This window comes from Apodemus sylvaticus, chromosome 14 (assembly GCF_947179515.1).
Source record: "Apodemus sylvaticus chromosome 14, mApoSyl1.1, whole genome shotgun sequence".
Lineage (NCBI taxonomy): Eukaryota > Metazoa > Chordata > Mammalia > Rodentia > Muridae > Apodemus > Apodemus sylvaticus.
This window is the reverse complement of record NC_067485.1, coordinates 14113679-14136636: the sequence shown is the minus strand read 5'-3', so window position 1 is coordinate 14136636 and position 22958 is coordinate 14113679. Positions and strand designations below refer to the sequence as shown.

The following is a 22958-nucleotide window of genomic DNA, read 5'->3' as shown; positions in this document are numbered from 1 at the left end:
TAGGAGAAGGCAGCCCAGGCACACAAATGAAAAGGTCTGCTTTAATTGCTTACTTTAATTAATTTGGCTGATTATTTAGGTCAGTAGTATTTCTCCTCTCATCTTTGGGATTAACAGTAACTGGGAGTGACCTTAAACTTCTGAGACTCCTAGACACCATGCCTTGCCCAGACATTGTCTGTCAGTCAGTCAGTCAGTCTCTGTCTGTCTCTCTGTCTGACTCACAGTATATAACATACTAAAACAGCATTGTTCCACTACAATGTAATAAAAGATCTATAAAGATGGTTGTATTCCTATAACTAGCAGTGAATGATCTAAAAAGGAATTTGAGAAAACAATTGCATTTAAAACAGACTTTAAGTCTCAGACATTTAGTGGTGAGGTGAATACAGTGGTGAGGTGAAGGCTGTGCTCGCTGCAGGCTGACTAAGGACTAAAGTGAGTAGGACCTCCACACAGACTCAAGATTTACCGTAACGGTGAGGTCCTGTGCCATGAACCAATCTACAAAACAACAGTTGATTTTACAGGGAAGGAGAAGCACATTCTGAGATTCACAGAGATGAAAGTAAAGTTAGAGAATTCAGGAGTCGTGATTTCAGAGCTCCGGACTACGTCACAGCACCAGAAGGATTGACATGACACAGATGGGTGACTAAAACCCCAAGTTCAGACAGAAGACAGTGACATGGCCCAGTGAGCTTAGACAGACAGGCGCCTCCACAAAAGGTGAGAACTCCACGGCCATGCCCACAGTGCCACACACACAACAGTCACCTCAACAGACGCCAGGGAAAGGAGGAAAACAAACACAAGATTTTATGTAGCTTTCGATTACAAAAATATTTTTAGAAATGACATGGCATCACAAACAACAACAAAAAATAAAACAAAGAAAAAAAAAACACCAACCAACCAAGCAACGACAAACCTCATCCAAACGTACAAACCCCACACCAAACACTATGACCAACAAAGCAGGCAAACTACACCTCATCAAAATTCAAGGTTTTTTTTAGTGTGTGTGAGATGGGACCTCTGCTCGATGTGGCAGCCACCACACAGGGGATGCAGCTGCTTCCACACACTACTGTGAAAACACACAGGCCTTGGAAAAACATTTGTACATGAACACTCAAACACTCACAACAGACGAGACCTTCATGCGGCCAGCAGATGAGAACACAAAAGCTGAACCCATATGAAGGGACAGCATGTCAAAGGAATGGACATATTTAACAATAGGATGTGCATCTGTCTAGAAAGCATCCCGACAGCGAAGAAAGCCGGGTACTGAGTGTCACTCATAGGAAATGCGCAGAGCCAGCAGAGCCATGAAGACAGTCCGACGGGTGGGCCAAGGGTGTGGGGAGGTGGACGCTGACTGCTGAACAGACGTGGGCTCTACTACATGCTGGAGCTAGACGGGGCCGCCTGCATAGGGGACCTGCTGTGCTGTGCTGTGCTGTGCAGTTTAGTACAGAAATCTCATCTTGATTAGGAAAGCTACAGTGGCTATGGCTTCTGAAAATTGTATTGCTTTCACTGTTAAAGACTGTGAAATACACATTATTTGTTTTCATTCATATAAAATTTACAAAGGCTAAAACTAATCTATAGGAATAGAAAATATATCAGTAGTTGCCTGGGTATAAGGGAACTTAGAGAATAACAGAATGTCCTGTATCCCGACTGTGCTGGTGACACAGTATACATCCATACCTATCTATCAAAACTTATCCAACAATACACTTAAAGTGGGCACATTCTGCATGTCAATTTTGTCTCAATAAAATTTGGTTTTAGAAGTTAAGTATTTGGAGCCTGAACCAGCCATCTCCTGTAACCAGGCAGGACTTCTAGTGGAGAGTCTGGGCCACTAGGTCAGCCACAAAACCATCAACCCACACTTTGTCCTGTCTATAAGATGTGCTGGGGTAAAGTTGGTGCAGAACTGTGGGACTGGCCAACCAATGACTGGCTCAACTTGAGACCCTTGCCATGAGAGGGAGCCCACCCTTGGCACTGCCTGGAGGGCCAAGAACCAGAGGCGGAAGAGCCCAGAGACCTACCTTGGATAGAGCCAAACACAAATGGAAAAAAAGAAAGTCAACGAAACGACTGCTAATGACACTACTCTGCTATGCTCATAAATTGGTGTGCAACCCAGGTGTCATCAGCAAGGCTTCACCCATCAACTGATGGGAACAGATGCAGAACCACAGCCACACACTAGGCAGAGCCTGGGGAATCCCACAGAAGAGCCACGGTAGGAGCCAGAGGGATCAAGGATGCCACAAAAAGCCCCGCAGAATCAATTAACCTGGGCTCTGAGAGGCTCACGGAGACTAACCTGCCAACCAAGGAACCTGCACGGGACTGCCCTAGCCTGCTGCACATGCGACAGCTGTGTAGCTCCGTCTTTCCAAACAGAGGGAGCAGGAGCTGTCTCGGATTCTGTTGCCTGCCTTTGGGGGCCCTTCCCCTTACTGGGTTGCCTTGTCTAGCACTAGTAGGAGATGTGCCTAGCCTTGCTGCAACTTGATATTCCATGGCAGGCTCGCCCTTTTCTGAAGAGAAATAGAGGAGTGGATTGGGGAGGAATGGAAGACGGTAGGGGAAGATGAGATGAGGGATGGGGAGAAGGAGAAAGGGAAACTGCAGATGGGAGGTAAAAGTAAAAACAACCCACTCAACATAGGTTCTGCTTTGAAGGTCACATTGGCCAATAAGGCTACTGACCTTCCTAATCTAAGAGTCTATTTATGACATTTCCCTATAGCACGCTTTTATTATCTTTTAAAAACATACATTTACTTCTTTATTTCTCTCTCTCTCTCTCTCTCTCTCTCTCTCTCTCTCTCTCTCTCTCTGTCTGTGTGTCTGTGTGTGTGTGTGTGTGTGTGTGTGTGTGTGTGTAGCTGGAGCACAGCTCTCAGGGTTTTTTTTTCCCTCACGCCACCCAGTGAGTTCTGAGGTCAGGCTTAGCACAAAGCCCTTCATCGGCAGAGCCAGCCTGTGCCCCAGGCACCGTGCTTTAAATGTAGTCATAAGCGAAAGGTCTAACTAGATAATCAGCACAGAACGCAGGGACTCGACAGGGCTGCTCACCAGTTCTGGAAGAGGGCAGATGGTTCCAGTGTTCATGTACAACCCTTCCACAACAATGAACCGCCGAGTCACACGGGCCTTGCGAGGATTCTAAAACAAAAACAAAAACAAAACAAAGCCGCTTAATTGTCATAACTCCAAATAAAAATTGTTACTCCCAAGAACTTGCACCTCATAAATTATTTTAAAGGGGGGAGGGAAGGCTATGATGAATTAAAACCCAACTCTTGAGATCCTATTATTTTGACAGAAACACTAGTGAGAACAAGCAGTTTCCATCCTTAGGCGGTTCTCGATGAAGAACATCAGTCAGGTGACCTCGCACCCACTGGAGGCACCCTGACAGTATTAAAACAGTGTCCCAGCCAGAATAGCTGGGAGAATGCCCAGGGGACTTAATGATGAGACACAGACTCACGGGTGGATTATGATGTAATAATAAATTCAAGATTTCATAGCTAGGATTTACCCATTTCAGCATAGGAGGGAATGTGAAAAATGCACAGTGACGACCATTCTCAGCAGGTCGGGTACAGCCTGCGGAGCAGGGTGAGCTGAAAACGGTGCAGGCAATGGGAGTTTGATGGTTACAGTGCGAAAGGGGTGTGGTGTGTGTCTGTGTGTGTCTGTGTGTGTGTGGGGGGGGGTACATTATTATCATACTTTCCTCTGTTGTTGGCCATCTGTAACTTCTATCACCATTGCTGACCCACCAGTTAGTCAAGTAAAATCCAAGCGTAACTTGTCTGATCAAATCCAAGGTAGAGTAGCGCGGCCTAACTCAGACAGTGTGCGTCTCCTTATACCTCGTGTCTAGCAGGCCACTATCCTATCACACTGCAGGTGTGATGGCCTGGAAGATACTCAGACCAGAGGGAACACATTCCCACTTCCTCCTCAGACTTCACACTGTGCTCTAGGCATCATGACAGTCATGCTGTAGAGCATCTCAGGCCCCAGTGAGCACTGTTTGCACAGAAGTACTTCTCTGCACAGGTAGACACCATAGAGGCTGCCAGTCTCCTGAAACTCACAGCTAAAGGCTTTCAAGGTGACAGTATAGCTCTGTCGGGGGTAGGGGGGAAACTGGACATCTGCAAGTCCACTCACAACATCCTGACATCTCCCTTCCTCAGTTTCTGAGGGCTTCTGTATACACACCAGGCAAGTGCTGTACCACATCCCCATTCACGTATCTGCTTGAGATTTCAAAATAGTCAATGTAAGAGGCTAAGGATGAGCAAAAATATATGGAAGGATTCTGAAGATTAGGTAGTCATTCGATGCATGGGTAACTTTTGTCTTTCTCTTAGATAATCACCTGTGCATCACTTTCTCTAAAACCAGGACCTTACTGCAGGAATTTTAGAATCTGAATTTTAAAAATATTACATTGTGGTCATTTCTAAGCTTTATTCAAAACACATTTTTTTGTTCTTTTAAGATTTATTTTTATGTGTATGAATGTTTTGCCTGCACATATGTAAGTGCATGTGTGCAGTGACCACAGAGGTCAGGAGGAAGTGGTGCCAGACGCCCTGTAACTGGAGTTCCAATGCTGCAAAATGGGCCTGCTTCTGCAAGGGCAGTGAGTGTTCTTGATGACTGCACTTTAAGACACAGCTTAGGAGACACGCCCTTGCAGGCACATGGCTACCTCAGGACTCTTCGTGCTGGAGCAGGCAGCTACCTTCGCCTGGCTTTTTATGTTGCACTGTAAGAACCGACCAATCTTTGATATAACCTCTGCCTATCTTTTAGAGACAAAATCTCAAGTAAGGAGATATTTCTAAAAATATAATGTGAAGTTATTTAATAGCTACTTTTGGGAAGAAAATGAAGTATAAATTACTTAGTAAAAAAGTGAATTTAGTTTCTAAGATACCGTTTTAAAAAAAAATCCGTTAAGAAGCTCCACCATGTGTAAACCTTATGAAAACTACACGTGAGATTTGAGTGTCACATGAAAAGCTCAGGCAGCCTTGTCCTCAGTCAGACTTTCCAAGATAGAATTTATTCTGGTGGCTGGGATCTGGTACTCAGTCAGATTACAGGCCGTCTGTCTCCCTATTCTGAGGGACAGTCTCAATTTCAGAATTTCTTTAGCCTTTTCTTAATTGTGTAACTATGGAACACTGGCTGACAGCATATTAAGCACACACACACACACACACACACCAAAAAAAAAAAAAACCCCAAAACTGGTGAGTTTATTCAATTCAATGACAGTGTGCATCTTCATGAAGTGTGTATTGCATAGGATGACTCCTAAATAAAGATGATAGAATTCTAAATGAATAATGCAAATATTTGGGGAAACACAAATTAACACAAAATCAAAGAAAGCAGTGAGTATCTCATCAGTTACTCTAGTCAAGAACGGGACTTTCGAGGTCCACTTGAATAGGATGCTTGAGATGGGACAACAGGGCTTCCAAGACAGTCACACATCATGGAGTCCTGCTGCAGAGCCACAAACCAGCTTGACTTCCATCCAAACTGCCCAGAAAAATAAGTCACAATCCTCCCAACAATGCTTAAACACACTCCAACCATGCCAGGGAGACAGGATTCAATCACCACCACCCAGGCATTCCCTCTTTTTCAGGGTGCTGTTCCCCACAGCAGCTGCCTGGAGCTTCAGGAGGCTACAATTCGATGGCATAAATAAGTATATTATGAATTTAATCCATGCACCCCATTACAGCCTTAGTGTTCTGCAGCTACTGTGTGGAACCCAAAGATCTGCATCTCTTGAAGGGCCAGCTGCTCTCCTCCCGGCCTCCATGGAAGCTGCCCCGACGGCCTCCATGTGACAATGCTCTCCAAGCTGAGACACATTTAATAAGCAGAAACAGCCTTACTTACCATCCAAATGCAGTCTGCAGGCAAGTTTTCAATGACAAATTACCATTTCATCTATAATTTAGCTACTTAGGAAGTACAAAGGGCTGCACTGCCTGGCTTCCTTCAAGGACCCTCCCTACCTTTTGATCTTCAAGCTCCTGTTCTTTCAGCAGCCGCTCCAGGTCGGCCACATCATTATGCTTGAACCACTTGATGTCACTGCGCGAGGCCTGCAGTCCTTTCTGGATGGCAAAGCAGGAAGCACTGTCCCTGCAAGGACGAGAGGGACGAAAGGGACGAGATTGGGGCTAAAGGGCCTTGTCAACATTCCCAGAAGAATGCCTGCTTGTATGGCGGGCCAGCCTCCAATTGCAGCCTGGAACGCAGCAAACAGAAAGCGTCTGAGCGCTGTTCGCTCCTCACACTGCACATCCCGTCGGCTAGCTGCATCCCGACCACTCTGAACTCAGGACCCACGCTGTGGCCGGCATCTGAGCTTGCTCACGTGCTCCTCTTTCAAGGAACCTGGGAAAGCACTGGTGATCTCACCCCGAGTGGCAGCTCTGTTTACCTGATGGCTCCATATCGTGCTCCAGAAAGAAACACTGGCGGGGGCTGGTGATGGCTCAGAGGTTAAAAGCACTGACTGCACTTCCAGAGGTCCTGAGTTCAATTCCCAGCAACCACATGGGGGCTCACAACTACCTGTAATGGGATCTGATGCCCTCTTCTGGTGTGTCTGAGGACAGCAACAGTGTACTCGTATACATTAAATAAATAAATAAATCTTTAAAAAAAAAAAGACTTTAAAAAAGAACCGCTGGCAGTCCAGCTGCAGGCAGAGAGAGCTTCTAGGCAATAAGCACCTGAGCACAGGAAGCAGCACAGGGGACCGGTCTAGTGCTGCTCACAGGGAACCTGGTCTAACCTCACTTGCTCACCCTAGCTGAGGCGAGGGAAGAGTGTAGCCTTTGGCCTTCGAGGGCTATGAGGGTGGCAGCCTGCACCTTCCCTGGGGACAACGAGGCACCAGACATTTCCAGTGGGTGTTGTCAGACGTAACAGCAAGGAAAATCAGCACTGTCCCCATCACCCAGCAGCAATGGAGAAACTCTGACCCTGGGTACCAAGCTGAAGCAGAGACAACACAGTAGCCTCCCTCCTCCTATTTCCCCAGTGTCAGTGACAGCCGACCCAGATGCACGACACCACAACACTGCCATGCTCCAGAAACACAACTGGGTTAGAAGGGGGAGGATATCATGGGATTTTAAGTGTTATCACACTTACAGCTTCCTCGGGGTATGTGACCCGTGGGCAGCAAGTGGACAGGTTCTATAGAGTGGAGCCACGTAGCAGGAAAATGCTAGGTTCCAACTGAGTATCACCTCCATCAAGTGTCCCTCGTGTCACTAAGCTGACAGAACCCAAGAGAACCTGGGAGCAAATCCAAAGCAGCCAGGAGAAATGCTTCAGTGAGTATTACAACAAACCAGAAGCAAGTCAGCTAAAACAGACAGCCCGAACAAACAAGCTACAGAGAATCCTACAGAGACAGCACTGAAAAATAAAATAGCCGAGGAGACACACAGTGGAGAGGAGGGAAAGGATCGGTAAACACAAAGGCATAATTGAAACGAGTCACTGCACGTCAGAGAGAAAGAGCTGGGAAGAGGGCAGAGCTCCAGGGAGTTCTGACAAGTGAGCCAACATCTGTGTCAGTAGTCACAGAAGAAGGGAACACAGACTGGCTGATACAAACAACCTGGCTACAACCCTAAGACAAAACCAACTCAAACCCACAGGTTAAAGTCAGGGGCAAACCACAACAGGCGAGGCCGAGTGGAGACTCACAGGGCTACAGTGAAACACCCTCCTGTGCAGGTTCTCAAGGCTTCAAAGGCACACATAACCCAACTTGCTTTCAGCCATTCAGCACCTGTTTAGGTGGCCAAGGGATCACCTTCACCCATTAGTGTGGTCCAAGACTCCATTCATGGAGGTACAACAAGAAAAGCAGAGACTTGACTTCAGAGTGTCAAACAGGAGAAACCTAGCACAGAGAAGGCGCAAATTCCGCTGATTCCCTGCCTCAGGTCCAAGGATAACACCCTGGTAACAGAGGATGCCTCTGTCTAAAAGAAACTTCGGCAAGAGGCAGGGTCATCCATGCCAGTTGCACTGGTCATGGGTCACAAGTCCATTTTGCCTTAGTCAGTCCAGAGGAGGTGTGCTCTAGTGTGTCGCCAGTGATTTGGGGCCTGTGGTATCACACAGTTTGGCAGTGTTGCCAGAACAGGCATGGCACGGGAAGCAGAGTACCTCTATGCACAATGATTACGCCTTGTTGAACAGAATTCTGTAGTGCCTGACTGTGTGCCAGTGACAGCAGTGACGTCCAGAACAAGCTTCCTGGGCCTATGGCTGGCACTTGTGAAAACTTACTAACCTTTCTAGGTACTTCAGGTTCATCCCTACACAACCCACCATCTAGGAATTTGACAAAAACTTGGGCTTGGATTGCCCTCTAGTGTTCAAAGCGTGGCAATACAACAGATCATTTCTGGGAAACCTGGTCTTGGGCATGCTCATTAAGCCAGCTTGAAAAGACAAGTCATGATTCCTTCAGTGCCAGAACTGTCTAGACCAAAACAATCAAGAGCTGTCAACCACTAAAACCCTGGGGTGGGAGAGCTGGCCCAGCGGTGACAAGCACTGCTGCTCTGCAGAGGACGTGGGTTCAATCCCCAACAGCACATGGTACCTAGAGGACCACACTTAACTCCAGTTCCAGGAGATTTAACATCCTCTTCTGACCTTCTGTGGGCATTGCACACACATGTTAAAGAAGAATCTTAAAAAGTAAAACCTCACTATGCCAAAATAAGGTAGCAGAGGCTAACTGCATAGTAATCAGTGATGGAGAGAACCTACGGGCGGACTCACCGGCATTCTCAGGAAGACCGAGGAGCTCAGAGGAAGCACGGATAAACTTCTCAGTATTCTAACAGAAACTGACAGGAAGAAACAAGAACAGTGTAGAGCTAAAAGGGCACAGTGAGCGAAAAAGAAAGCGTGGCAGGAGGCACCAGCACCAGAGAGGTCAGACACAGGAGAGTCACTGAGCTCAGAGACAGGCTGACCATTTACAAACATTTACCTGGAGTTGGGGGAATAAACTATGGTGAAGAGGGCTCACACGAGCTTTGGGGCAGCATTAAAAAGCAAGGAGCTGGGCCAGTGGGGGAAAGAATGCCAACAGCTTATCTTCCATCTGTTTCTGTCCTTACATTTATGATGTAGAAGTTGCAATCAGCTTGCTATAGTGACAAGATGGTTTTGCACTCACGGTAAATGCAGAGATGCTAGCAACCATTGACCTCAGCTGCACAGCCAGTAGCCTTCCCCTTGCAATAAACAGTCACTATGCACTCAAGGAATACACCTGAGTTTGTAGACTTGTCATAAGCAGTCAGGGATATCCCTACCTTGTGGCTTCTATATCCCTTTAAAAAAATATTTGTTTTTATTTGATTTGTATGAGTGATTGTCTGATCATATATATGCACATGACATGGGTCCCTGGTATCCAATTAGCCAGAAGATTGGTATCAGCTACCCTGGAACTGGAGTTGCAGACGGCTATCTGCTGTCATATGGATGCTGAGAACCATCCTGGGGTCCTCTGCAACAGCGGCCAGTGCTCTTAAGCACGGAGCCAGTTCCCCTGCCTCAGTTCCTATCCTTAATGAGCACTGAGGTAAGATCAGCAGAGACCTGGAGACTAGGAAGGGTGGGTGATGAGGAGCATGTGACGTTTGCAGGCACAATAAGCAATGTGAGCCTGTGACCATGACTCAGCCCATGGCAGGGCCACAGACCTGACGGCAAGGAGGTGGCACGCCTCAATGTGGACACCAACATAAGCAATTGTGGTGCTGAGAGCGTGAGACCTGCACTTCTTATGGGTGAGGGTCTTGACTGGGAAAACCAAACATTCAGAAAACAAACCAAACCCAAGAACCCCAGAAGATCCCCATAGGTAACTTCCTATGAGGGCCTGCTGACCCTGGCAGCACAGGGCTGGTTCACAGGGAATGTGGTTAGATGTGGAGGTAAGGGCGCTTACACAAAAATAATGTCCCCTCTCTTGGAGTACGCAGGAATCGCACTGGCTATGGTGGAGAAGCCGTACGAGTAAATGATGGCTTCTTCAGTCTTCATAAATTTTGCCAGGCGCTCTTCCAAATCCAGGTGGACATCTATTTTAAGAAAAAAGTTAAAACAGTTAAACTGTCTTGTAATTCTTTTCCGTTTATTAACAAATGATAAAAAGTACATAGTAGTTTAATTACTGCCCCTTTCACCTTACAGACAAAATTCCATTTTAAAAATATGTATTTATTTGCGTATGTATGTGTGCGGGTGCGTGCCTATGTGATAGTCTATGTGTGGTTTGGGTCTCAAAAGATCTTGCCAGACACGTAAACTGAAAGCAGTTTCCTATCTCCCTACCTTTAAGCATGACAGATGGAGACCCCAACATAGCTGCAGATTTCTCAAGGGTTTCAGAAGCTGGGTGTTAACAACTGATCCCAATGGTGACAGGGCAGTGGCAGCAGAAGCAGGGCAGCTTTGCCTCCTCACCTCTCCACCAGGAACCCATACACATCGACTTTAGCTACCTAGCCCACTTCACCTCCCCTTGACGCTCACACAAGCAGCGCTATACTTTAGAAAAAAAAAGTGCCAACTCTGCACTGAGACTCGCTGAACTCAAGTGATCTCTTCTCCCACAGGCCAGGTTAGCACTCAGGTGCAGCAGGTGGATACTAGAAAAACTCAAATTCACAGCACCAACAGAAAGCAGGTCCTCGTGTAGAAGCAGCTTAAGAATGCTGGTATAAACGCACAGAACCACAGAGGGTAGGTGGACAGTAAGGGACTAGGGGTATAGAAAGGGGACATAGAATAGACAGTTATGGATGGATGGGGGCAGTGCTGGAGCAGGAGGATCAAGTGAGGAGGAGGAGGGGAGAAGGGCATGAGGGAGGGGACACAGGGAAACAGCTAAATCAGGGCCCTTTGAGAGTAGCACGAAAACTGGACACAGTAGAAGCCTTCTAAGATGTAAGCATATATGAAGCAATCCAAATGAAACCTCTAAACAAGATGGGAGACAGAGCTCCAGCTGGCCAGCTCTTGTAACCAAATGAAGCTTCCAGTACCAGGACTGGGTTACACTTAATGGAGCTGTTGGCCAAGAGGATCCCATGGGAATCCCAAACAACCCAGGCTGTTGCTAAGACTACAGACTATTCTCCACAAATTGATGTAAGGCTCCACTGCTGATGATAACACACAACTCTTTGAGCATGAAGAAGTCCAGCTGGTTTCTACATAGAGCCTCCATTCCTATGTTCTAGCATCTTTGGTACAGGAATGTATTCTTGCATGGTTCCAAAAGAAAATGTAACCACCATGCCTGTCACATCCCTCTAATCCACAATGCTGTCCTGCATGTAAGGTGGTAGCACAAAGTTTGTGGGAACAACCAACCAATACTTGATTTGACTCAGGCCTCTTCCATACACAACACTACTCGAAGGACCAAGCACCACACTCATAGATCAATACCTGGCTCAGCCATCATCAAAAAAGCTCCGTCCTACAGCAGATAGGTACAAATATAGAGACCCATGTAACAGCAGGTTTTGCTGTCAACTTGACTACATCTGGAATGAACTGGAATCCAGAAATGAAGGGCACACCTGTGAGAGATTATTTTAGCTTGGTTTGAAGTGGGAGAATTCTCTTCTAGTCTGGATCTTAGAGCCAGGAACACACACATCTTTGATCTGGGTCTTGAGGTGGGAAGATGCACCTTGAATCTGGGCCACACCTTCTGCTGGAAGTCTATATGAGGCCGTGGAAGAAGGAAGGTGCTGCTCAGGGTCTGCTTGCCCCAGCCTTGCTAGCACATATATTCCTTCACTGGCACTGGAGCCTATTTCTTTGGGATTCCAGCAGATATTGAAATGAAGACCAGCCAAGAAATCCAGCCTTGTGGACTGAGCAATAACTGGATTTTTGGGTTTTCTTCTCACAATCAGCCATTATTGGATTAGCTGGATTGTAGTTTATAAATCACCCAATAAATCTTCACGATTCTCTCCCTATCCCTCCCCCTACCTCTCTAAGTTCCATCACTCTAGAGAATTCTAATTAATATAATTAGACACACAGATATCACAGAGAGACAGTTTCTGATTCTTGTGCCATCTCTTGGACACTTTTCCTACAGTTTGTTTCACCCAACTCCAATTTGTTAGTTTTGTTTCATCTTACTCTATTCTGTCTTATTTTATTAGTATCCATCAGAAGCCTGTTTGTTTTCTAATGACAGACAGAAAGGGACTTGATCTGGATGGGAGTGGAAACTATAATCAGGATATATTATATGAGAAAAAAAATCTATTTTCAATAAAACTGGGAAAAAGGGATGCTGGTATACCACATAAATTAACTGTGAGCTTTAGTCACTTTAAAACCATGGTTCCTTGTAGCCTTTCAATGCAGTCTGAGCCATTAATTCAGGTCCTGAAGGAAAGATATCAGTCTCTGAGACAGCTCACCACCAACTGGCTCAGTCTTAGAGCATCGAAGTCCCTTCTAAATGAGGCAGTGTGAGGGAGCACTGGTCATAAACACTCCTTTACCCTGCCCAAGCTCAGGCCTGAAGGAGCAGATCAGCCTCAGCACATCCTCTGTGCAGGGAGGACCTCAGGCCTGAAGGAGCAGATGAGCCTCACCACATTCTCTGTGCAGGGAGGACCTCAGGCCTGAAGGAGCAGATGAGCCTCACCACATTCTCTGTGCAGGGAGGACTTGCAGCTCAGGGAGGCAAACTGGCTCTGGTCCTTACCACTAACAGGCGGGCGTAGGCAGGGGAGTAGAGGCAGATTCCACAGCAGTGCAGGAAGGAGTCAGGGCGTGTCAACTGAGGAGACTCTAACTAATGGCAAGGGCAAGACTTTGTCAAGGGACTGTAGGGAGTGGCCATGGCAGATCCCTGGTCAGCTAGGTTCTTTGAAAGGTCCTACAAGCTTGAAAACAAGCAGCAGATCCCATTTCAAGCAAGCAGTGACCCAGCATGCTTGTCCATACTCACTGGCCACAGTGTCTGTAAGGAACAGGATGCCCTTACTGCAAGGAATACACTGCCAATGGCCACAGTCAAATCACAGCTAAACTTACCTCACCATTAAGTAAATGTGGCTTCCACAGGACTAAGCAGGTGTTCCTCAGCAAGTCCTAGATCTATGACATTAACACAGAGCCTAAAATATGTGGCTGCCCAGAGAAATGTCACCAGGAAAAGGTTTCAGGTAAAATGGCCAGAAAGAAGAAAGCAACAAGGACTTTACAGCTGCTCCCTCCCCGGGTTGCTAAGCACAGGTCAGTCCGAGGCACACCTTCCTTCCATTCTCTCCTAGGCTCTGGAGCCTCACAGCCTGCCCTCTCAGGTCCAAACAAAGACTCCCTTCAGCTACACCCCTGCCCCTGCCTGGGAGACTACCAGAACTTCAGCATTTAGCTGAAGGGGGTAATTCAGCTTCTAGGTCATGGTGAACTGCTCTCGTTTGAGAGCCCCATTTCAGATGCAATGCAATCTGTCACTTAGGAAGCAGGCACAGCATTGTTACCAACACTGAAAGGGCCTCTCATCCCTCAGACTCCTGTCACTGGTGGACACACCAGGGCTTGTCCCAGGGCCTTAGAGGAAGCCCCCAGCGGTAGAAACTGTGTCAGAGCATGCTCACACCGTGTGCTCCAAAGCCACATATGTGCAGGTGCAGGGAGCAAGCTCACACTGTGCTCACTGATGGTCGCTCACAGACAGATAGCTGCAGCATGCTGGGCTGGAGAATCAGATTTGCCTAGTCCTCAAAGTTTCAGAAGCTGTGGCCTTTCCTTCTAACAACATAGATTTTGGCTGGCGTCAAGCTTGCAGAGCAGGTTCTGTGATGGGTCAACATGGGCAAGTGCAGAACTCGTTCCTCTTGATGCTGGCTTGTGAGTGAACACACTCCCATCCAAGGGAGGGGGTGGCAGGGAAAACTACTGATGCTGTTCTCTGAGTGCTGACGGTCCTGCCTTCTGTGTGTACACCAACCCACACCAGTGAGGCTCCAACTACACAGGAGTACAGCTCAAGCATTACATTGGATAACTGAATCAGCAGAGATGAGGCCGGCACTAGGAGGTCTATGTTCCACACTCCCTAAAGCCACTGATGCTTCAAGATCCTCCAGTCCTTTGTCAAAGCTCACCAGAGCCTGAGACAGGAGACCTGACCACTGAGATACCCCAGAGCTCAGGCTGCAGCCAGGCTTCTAGGAGGCTCAGGTTGGGTAACCACCATTGAGTGGACACCCACACAAGTCTGAACCTCTTCCATGCCTCGCAATATCTCCTCTGACAAGCATGAAACAGCCACATCTTCCTCAAAGGGCTGGGAGGACACACAAGCTATTATCACTAAAACACTCAGAACAGCGCCGGCTCTGAAAAAGACTGTTCAATTAGACTAATATCTAGGAGAAAAGGTTTTACCTCAAAAAAGAAAAGTCTTGTGATCCCTTATCTTTTAATGAAGTTATATGAATTCATAGTAGTTAACATTTATTCTCTGTAGGCCACTTGTCTGGCTTCACTCACAACGAAGAAGCAGCATACCCTGTGGGTTGGTTTCCAAAGGAAAGCCCAGGAAACAACTCACTTCACAATAGTTCAAATTCAATGTATGACATTTTCTATTGAGAACTTTCTATTTTTAAGTAAATACTATTCTTTTCTTTTTGTGGGTGGTGGTTGTGGTGGTTGTGGTGGTGGTAGTGGTGGTAGTGGTGGTTTGAGGCGGGGTTTTTCTGTGTAGCTTGGCTATCTTGTAGACCAGGCTGGCCCAGAACTCAGAGATTAGCCTGCCCCTGCCTCTGTAACACTGGGATTAAAGGTGTGTGCCACCGCGACGTTAATAAATACTATTCTAAAACAAACAAACAAACAAAAAAACCAAAAAATTCCTTGGCCACTGAGATGGTTTAGCAAGTTAAAGCACTTCCTACCAGGCCTGATGGCCTGAATTTGGTTCCCAGAACCCACATGGTGGAGGGGCAGACCTAAGACCTGACTTCCTCCTCCCACACGGGCTGCGGCATACGCCCCTTCCCACACATAAGCAAATAAGTGAAAATAAAAACTCCTGAGATATAGGAGACATTAGCGTGGCTACCAGGGAGGCTGAGACAGGAAGATCCCAAGTTAAGGCCATCCTGGGCAACTTAGAGAGACCCTGACTCAAAATAAACAGACACGCAAACACATATACCTTTTCCTAAAAGTAAAACCAACAGTACGTATGTATTCAAATGTCATGATTAATGTTTGGACCCTGTGACTCCACTGAAATGCTCTGGGCAGCTCTGTGCCTGAGGACTGCTCCCCTAAAAACCATGATCTTAAAAGGAAAGCAGCAGTTGCTCTAGGAGTCTGAAGAACATGTGTTCTTGGCCCTCAGCGGCAGCCCAGCTGACCACTCTCACAAAAAGCAGGTATTTTAAAGACCACCACAGGAGGTTCACGGCTATACAGTGCTGTCACCAAGAAGCGGTGAGGGTCATCTGCATTAGCCCACTCCCAAGGCAGCAGAGGGCTGCACAGGAGGAAGTCTGGCTTCCATGGCCTCAAACAGGAAATGTTGGAATGAACAGGCACCAACACACCCTCCTCAACACCAGGACCTAAGCACCCTGGAGGGAGACGAGGCTCTCAGCCCAACGAGTGTGTGGGAAGCAGTGCACTCATGACTCTACAACGGCTTTTAAACCACAATTAACAACACTTATCAGCACCACAAATTGGTACACATGGCATGCATGATTTGTGCTGACCATTGTTAAGAACCTGATGTTCAGTTCTCTCAGCCAGACCTCTGCGAGGAAGGCCATGTCACCCACACTTCATATAAACTTTACCTTGGCCGTTGCTCTACTGTCTTTGTTACAGTAAATGGGCAAAAAGAATTAAAAACAAAACAAAACCTTTAGTCCAAAGAGACAAAGAAGAAGAAAGGAGGAGGAAGGAAGGAGGAGAAAGAGGAAGAGGAGGGAGAAGAGGAGGAGGAAGGAGGAGAAAGCTGCTTCTTTACGCTGGCAAATTCACAGAGTCTGAATCAGGTGACAGCCTAGAACCGCAGTAAGCAGCAGCCTTCCTGTTTTCTAGTCCTATGCCTAAGAAACAAGTCGCTGCTAGTGAGAACCAAGCAAAGCCCTCTGCTGGCCTTAGACTCGTCGCGCACGCCGTCTGGTAGTGGGGGCTGGCCTGAGGAGCTCAGCCCTTTGATCCTGGCATTTGAGCAGGAGCTCACATACAGACAGACCCTAGTGACCCTCCACCCTCATCGTACCAAAAAAACCCCAAAACAACAACAACCACAACAACAAAAAGCTACAGTCACAACCGAGTGAATGTGCCCCACTTTCGCCACTGTACTTGCTGCCCAGGGCTCTGCCCCAGCCCCACCTTTGGGTCAGATGTGGCCTGCTGTTAGTTCTTGCCAGTGGATGGTGGGAAAGACAGGCTCAATGCCGCCTGTCCTGGGGGAACGCACTGCTGCCTTCCCCTTTGTTCCAGTACTGTGGCACTAGACATGGATCCCCACAACTACAAAGAGTGAGCCCGCAGCAGTCGGCCCTTCCATCCAACAACAGTCATGCACAACCGAAAGCCTGTTCCAGCACCATGTGCTGGGACTTCTCCCGAGGCGCATCCTCAGGCGCTTAGAGCTCTGCCCTCTAAGTCCCACCTGTGTTCTCAAACAGGACTAAATGAAATGCGCACATACACATATTCTTAAGTGATGATACTTAAGAATACTTCCAAGAGCTTTGAATTCAAACAAATCTCTCAAGGAGACTGGAAATTTCACGTACCAAATGTGCCATAGAACCCCCGAGGACCGCAAGTGCCCACACCATACTTCTTCAAAGACGAAAAAGCTGCAGCCTGTGTGGAAGCAAACCTGCAATGACTTTGTGTGCACAGGCAGGCGACCTCCTTATTCTTGGTCTCACACGGCATCTCCCTCCTGCTCCCACTTTCCCTTCTTCCTTGTATCTATGGCAACTCTACCAGGGTTTACGAAGCAGATACAGACTGAAGGCAGAGAAGTGACAGTTGCCTACTTCTGAAAGCCCACCGATGGCCAGGCTTTTCTGGAGGATGTCCTGATCCTAACAGCAGCTGGGGAGGCTTCTTGGATGCTCTCTGACTTCCGCCCAGGCCTGGCTTCCTAGGTTTTCTGGCTGCCACCCACACTGAGCCCACCAGACACTTCTGCCCTGTGTGGTCTAACTCCAGATTTGATTCTGTCAGACACAGTAATGTGAAACACTGGCCCCCTTGGATGACCCACCAGCCTTTCACGGCATCTCTCTGGCTAGCAGTGTCTGCACCCATTTCTGCCTCGTGTGTACTCACCTTTACCCGAGGGTTGGCCAGCAGCCCGAGGAAATTAAAGGAGGCGAAGTTGACACACTCTTTTCCATTCACCACGATGTTGTGGGTTGGAGGGCTGGGGAAAAGACCCGGAGAGGTTTACTTCCGCACCCATCTGGGCACGGGACAGCAGGCACAGCACAGCACACCTGTGGAGCCAGCCTGCCCTATCTGCTCCCCACCCCTTTCCTTTGTGCTCTCTGATAGGTCAGAGAATGGTAAGTTAAAAGTCAGGCACCTTCCCATTAGCTCTGTCCTTTAAATGGTCCCTTACAACTTAACAGAGAAAAAGGGGGCCATTGTGGGAAAGACAGACTGGGGTTTGGTTCTGAGTACGGATGTGGTTGTTCCCACTGCTTCTAGTCCCAGGAGACTTGAGGCCCTCTTCCAGCCCTCATGGGCACTGCATACGTGTGGTGCATATATACACCAAACACTTACATACACTCAGGCAAATATTCATTCAAGTAAATCAAGAATAAATATAAAATCTGTTTTTAAAAAAGGAGATAAATGAACAATAAGTCTTTGATTTTTAAAACTTAAAAGGACGAAGAAGCTAAATAAAATGTCTGAAACTATAATAAAACAATGATGGAAGAAGTATGAAATGATCAAGACCAAAGGCAAGAATAGGCCAAATGAGTTATGATCTTAAAGTGTTTTAAAATGCTACCTTTAGCAACCCACCGAAAGAATAGGTCATTTCCGAGTTAATGCTCAGATGATCTTTGAAAGGCTCCCTCATGCCCTCTCACCCCGCCCCAGAAAAGAATCCCAGCAGCCAGCTATACGAGAGCCAGCAGCAAGCAGAGCTGACGTGGGAGGCAGGCCCTGCAGAAACAAACATCAAGTCCTCAGCTGGCGTAAGGAAACGACACAACCCAGCATACTACAACCCAGCAAAGGCCTGTGCCCAGGGCTGTGGCTTCGGCTGCACTGCTGCCTGGCTGTGTCTGTGGTGAGAAGACAGAACTGGCACACTGCACTCAGGGACACTATTTATGGTTTAGCACATCTGGCAACTCAAGAGGAAAGAGGCACAAAATTCTGGAAAGCTAGAGAAGAGACGATCTGAAATCAATTCACAGACGTGCACTAGATCATATAAAATGGACGAAGACTCAGCATTCAGGAGGCAGCAGCAGGAGGAATTCTGTGAATTGGAGGTTAGCCTGGTCTACATAGTGATTTCCAGGCTAACCAGGGCTACATAGAGAGACCCTGTATTAAGAAAATAAAACGAAAGAAAAAAACCCCCACAAAAATATTAAACAGCAAAAACGGACACAGAGTAGGAAAAAAGTAAAAAGGGCAGTGAACTGAAGTTCTGAGAGCAGAGAGTGGGGGAGAAAACAAAACCTAGATGGTGGTGGAGGGAGGGAGGGTAGGAGGGAGGAAGGGGGGAGGCAGAGAGGGAGGGAAGGAGGGAGGGAGTCCTGTCTACTCTCTTCCACTCCTCAGCAGAGCAGACAGCGTCTGAGATGAACTATCTGAGCAACAGTGAGTGCAATGGATACAAGACACCTGAAGTAAAGCAAATGTCTGCTTGACTGTAACATTTCTAAAGATTATGACACATGCCATCACATCCAGGACTACAAAACATGGCGTCTTCCTTTTTCTTTTGGAATAGGGCCTGACTTTGTAGCTCAGGATGGTCTTAAACTTATTATATAGCCCAGATTGCCCTTGAGTTCCTGAACTCCTGCCCCGCCTTCCCAATGCTATTGACTGAGTACAGCTGGGTGCCACCCACCCAGCAGCAACACTGTGTGCCACGATACTCAGTATGAGTAAAGTACTTGCAAAAAACGTAAAAGACACAGAGCCAAACTCAGCAAGGACACAGAATCGTTCAGAAAGGAACATAATTCCTGGAGACAAGACAATGAATCAGAAACCACTAAAAAGACAGTTCAAGGAAAGCAATGTTCTTGTTTAAAAAAATAAAAAATAAAAACAAAAAAAAATCAAAGTAAAAAGTTGGGAATGCTCAGGTTTCAACAGCAAATATTACAGCTGGCAAAATGGCTCAGTGGTCAAGGCTCTCACCAGAAAGCCTGATGTCCTGAGCTCAGCCCCACCAACTCACTCCGGAAAGCTGTCCTGACCTCCACAGGCATGCAGCAGTCACACATGCAGCCTCGTGCACTCGTGCACACACACACACACACACACACACACACACACACACACACACATTTAAAACAATAAAAATTCTGCTTAAAAGTATCAAACTCTTTTTCCAGCACACATTAAAAGCACAGGCTACAGCTGGACAGAACGTACGAAGGATGGACCCCTCATCTCCACTCTCTAAAGCTCAGAAGCGACGAGTCTCAAATGGGCAAAGCCATCCTATGAAGAGAGGAGAAATGCGGCAGAGCCACGCCTTTCCCAGTGAGGGGTGTGGTCAGAGCCTGTCCCAGGCCAAGCGCAGCACTCTCTTAGATAGGAAGTAAGCACTGTGTCTTTCTTTCTTTCTTTTTTCACCAAGACAGGGTTTCTCTGTGTAGTCCTGGCTGTCCTGCTACTCATTCTGTAGACCAGGCTGGCCTTGAACTCAGAAATCCGCCTGCCTCTGCCTCCCAAGTGCTGGGATTAGCACTGTGTCTTTCAAAATCTACACAATTCTGAATGCCTGCTCTTAAGGTATCAGAAAAAAAGGCCGAATCATTAATAGAGAAAAGTAAACACGTATAAATCACTTGATTAGTGAATCTTAAAAACGCAAAAAGGCAAATCCCAAGTGTGACTCAATTTTAAAAACATAGAAATGGAAATGACAAAGTTCAGCACTGATATCTAAACTCTTAAAACCAAGATCAAAGGAGATATTTGCAAGATGATAAGACACAGTGTGGAAAATACGTCGATAACAAGGCAGACAATGAAGGCATTCTCTAAGAATAGAAACCAAAGCTGTTTATTTCTTACTGCTCAGCTTATTACAAAACATCACACTGTGTGTAGTGGGACTGTGTGCAGAGGTAAGCTACATAAAGGGGAGCAGTCATGCTATCACCTGCAAGGCCTGGGTCACATTGCATTGGACTCCAGACTCAGGAAACTACTGCCCCGATGTGGGAAGCATCTGCAGTGTGTAATAAAATACAAAATGTGCAATATTAAGAAAAATATTAAGGAAGGAATGTATGACGTTCATCTGAAAGGACTGCTTAAATTAAAATTCTATCAGGGTTTCCAAGGAAATCCCCCGAACTTCAGTAACGACACTGAACGTGGAAGCCCATGCCTGGCTCAATTAGAAACAAGCAGGAAGTCCCCTCACAGGAAGGGTAACACTGGCCTCAGCGCTGGGGCCGGAAGGCAGAGACCAATGGGAAGCTGGCCTGCTGACAGCTGTGTCTCTACAGACCTGGTAAAGTAGGGCGGCATGTGACCCACAAGCTATCAGATCATTTATCAGTTTTTCTATTGACAAAAATTGAGAAACCATACACAAAGGTGACTTCCAGACTTCATGGAACATAAAAGACACTTTAAAAACCACAGAAGCCACCTCAAAGAGGGGCAGACACACTGATAGCTACTATAGCAAAGATGGCCCCAGAGGCACTAAGCTTAATGTCACAAAATGTCACACTTTGTATGACTTCTTTCATATAAAATACCTAAAATACTGAGTCAGTAGAAAGGGTAGATAAACAATGTCAGGGCCTGGGAGCAGGGAGGGAGGCGGGGAGAGATGAAATATTCTAGAATTAAGATACTGGTGATGGTGGCATACCTACATTGACACAACGAAAACCACCTATTTAATTTTAACTGAGATTTTAAAAGAATCGATTTTGTGCTCTGTGGATAGCTCAGTAAGGCATGTTTTAAAAGAAAAACCTACAGTGGCACTTTCACATCATCTCAGAACTAAAGCAAACAGGAATTACATCAACTGCAGTAAGGCTCAGTGCATCAGTAAAAGCATCGGTCCAGTCAGGGTCAGAGTTCAGGCAGCATACACAAGGCTTGGTTTCCATTCTTAGCACCACAAAAACATTTAAATCCCCACAGGCTAGGCTGGAGAGACATCTGAGTAGTGATGGACCTGAGGCTCTACGGTGAAGACCAGAGCTTGGATCCTAGCACCCATGCTGAGCGGCTCCAAGGGGCCCAACACTCTCTTCTGGTCTCCACAGGCATCCACACATCTACACAGGCTTGCATATTCTCTCTTATACACACACACAACTAATCAAACAAAAACAATTTAAAACTACCTAACCTGCTGTCTCCTCCTAGTTCTCTACCACTGAGCTACAATCCCAGCCCATTTATTATTATCACTTAAATCCTTTTTTTTTTGGAGATGGGCTGCTTTAAATTCACTCTATAGGCCAGGCAGGGCTTGATCGTGAGATCCACCTGACCAGCCTCCTGAACCGCTGGAACCCTATGCCCCCAGGCCTAGCCTCTCAAAGCACTGCACATGATGCTGTTGGCTTTAATAGAAATTATTGAAAAAAAAAAAGACGGTGAGAGTCAGAAGAATGACATGTGTGAAATAAACACATTTTTAAGATAAGCATGAGACATGTTCCAGACTCTGTCTGCCTGTCCTCTAATTACATAAAAGAAAAAAATTAAAGAGAGGCCTAGAACAGAGGGTGCCTATAACCACAGAGCCAGGCTTTGCACAGGCAGGAGGATCACTGATCAGGCAGCCTAGTCAGAAACTATTACAGCTTCACGTTCAGTGAGGGGCTATCTCCAGGGAATAAGCAATGACAACTCTACACTCGGTGAGGCGCTGTATCAGAGACAGACAGACACTGGACCATGAACCTGCAAACATTTGCATGTGTGCACACTGCATGTGTACCTGCCTCCCACGTAGAGAGAAAGAGATAAAGGGAGAAGGGTGGGGGAGAGGCCAACATAGGAGAGACCAACATTTCAAGCTAACAGAGAAGATTACAAGGAGTCTCTGAGTGGCAGGACTAGAGGAGAGAGGTTCTAGAAAAAAGTAAAGGAACCGTACTGGCTAACATGAGTAACCAGAGGAGATGAAGAGTCCTGGAGAAAGACGCGCATTAACTGCAGACTGCCTGAGAGAATCATCAAGTAGGCGAGGACGGTGTACAGAGGAAGAGGGCAGAGCCGCCCGCACAGCACTGGCCTCTCTAATGGCAACATAGCCAGAGTCAGAATCCACAGGGAAGGGAGGGACAAGGCTGGACATGCAGGCACCCTGGGTGCCGAGACACAGCTGAGGGCCACAGCATGCTGCTCTACCTGCTCTAGACTACCTGTCCCTAATCTATACAAAGACCTGACCTGACAGACAATGCTGTGGTCCTGGGGACAGCCAGTACGGGTGCATTTATAGCCAGTAGTTAGTTCTACCACCAGTTGTAAGATAAAAACTCAGAACAAGGAGGAACCAAGAAAGAAGACTGCAAGTTAGGGGAAGAGAG

The 22958-nt window shown here is 46.9% G+C and overlaps 1 protein-coding gene across 1 annotated transcript in view; it reads right to left on the bottom strand.

The window, feature by feature from the left end:
• Sptlc1 (serine palmitoyltransferase long chain base subunit 1) overlaps window positions 1-22958 on the bottom strand; it is a 43411-nt gene that overhangs the window by 16490 nt on the left and 3963 nt on the right. The window contains exons 4-8 of the mRNA XM_052156827.1: window positions 17503-17596; window positions 16956-17028; window positions 10091-10223; window positions 6102-6231; window positions 3115-3204 (exon numbers count right to left, since the gene is read on the bottom strand). Coding sequence (XP_052012787.1) covers window positions 3115-3204; window positions 6102-6231; window positions 10091-10223; window positions 16956-17028; window positions 17503-17596 — 520 coding nt within the window. The remainder of the gene's footprint in view (window positions 1-3114; window positions 3205-6101; window positions 6232-10090; window positions 10224-16955; window positions 17029-17502; window positions 17597-22958) is intronic.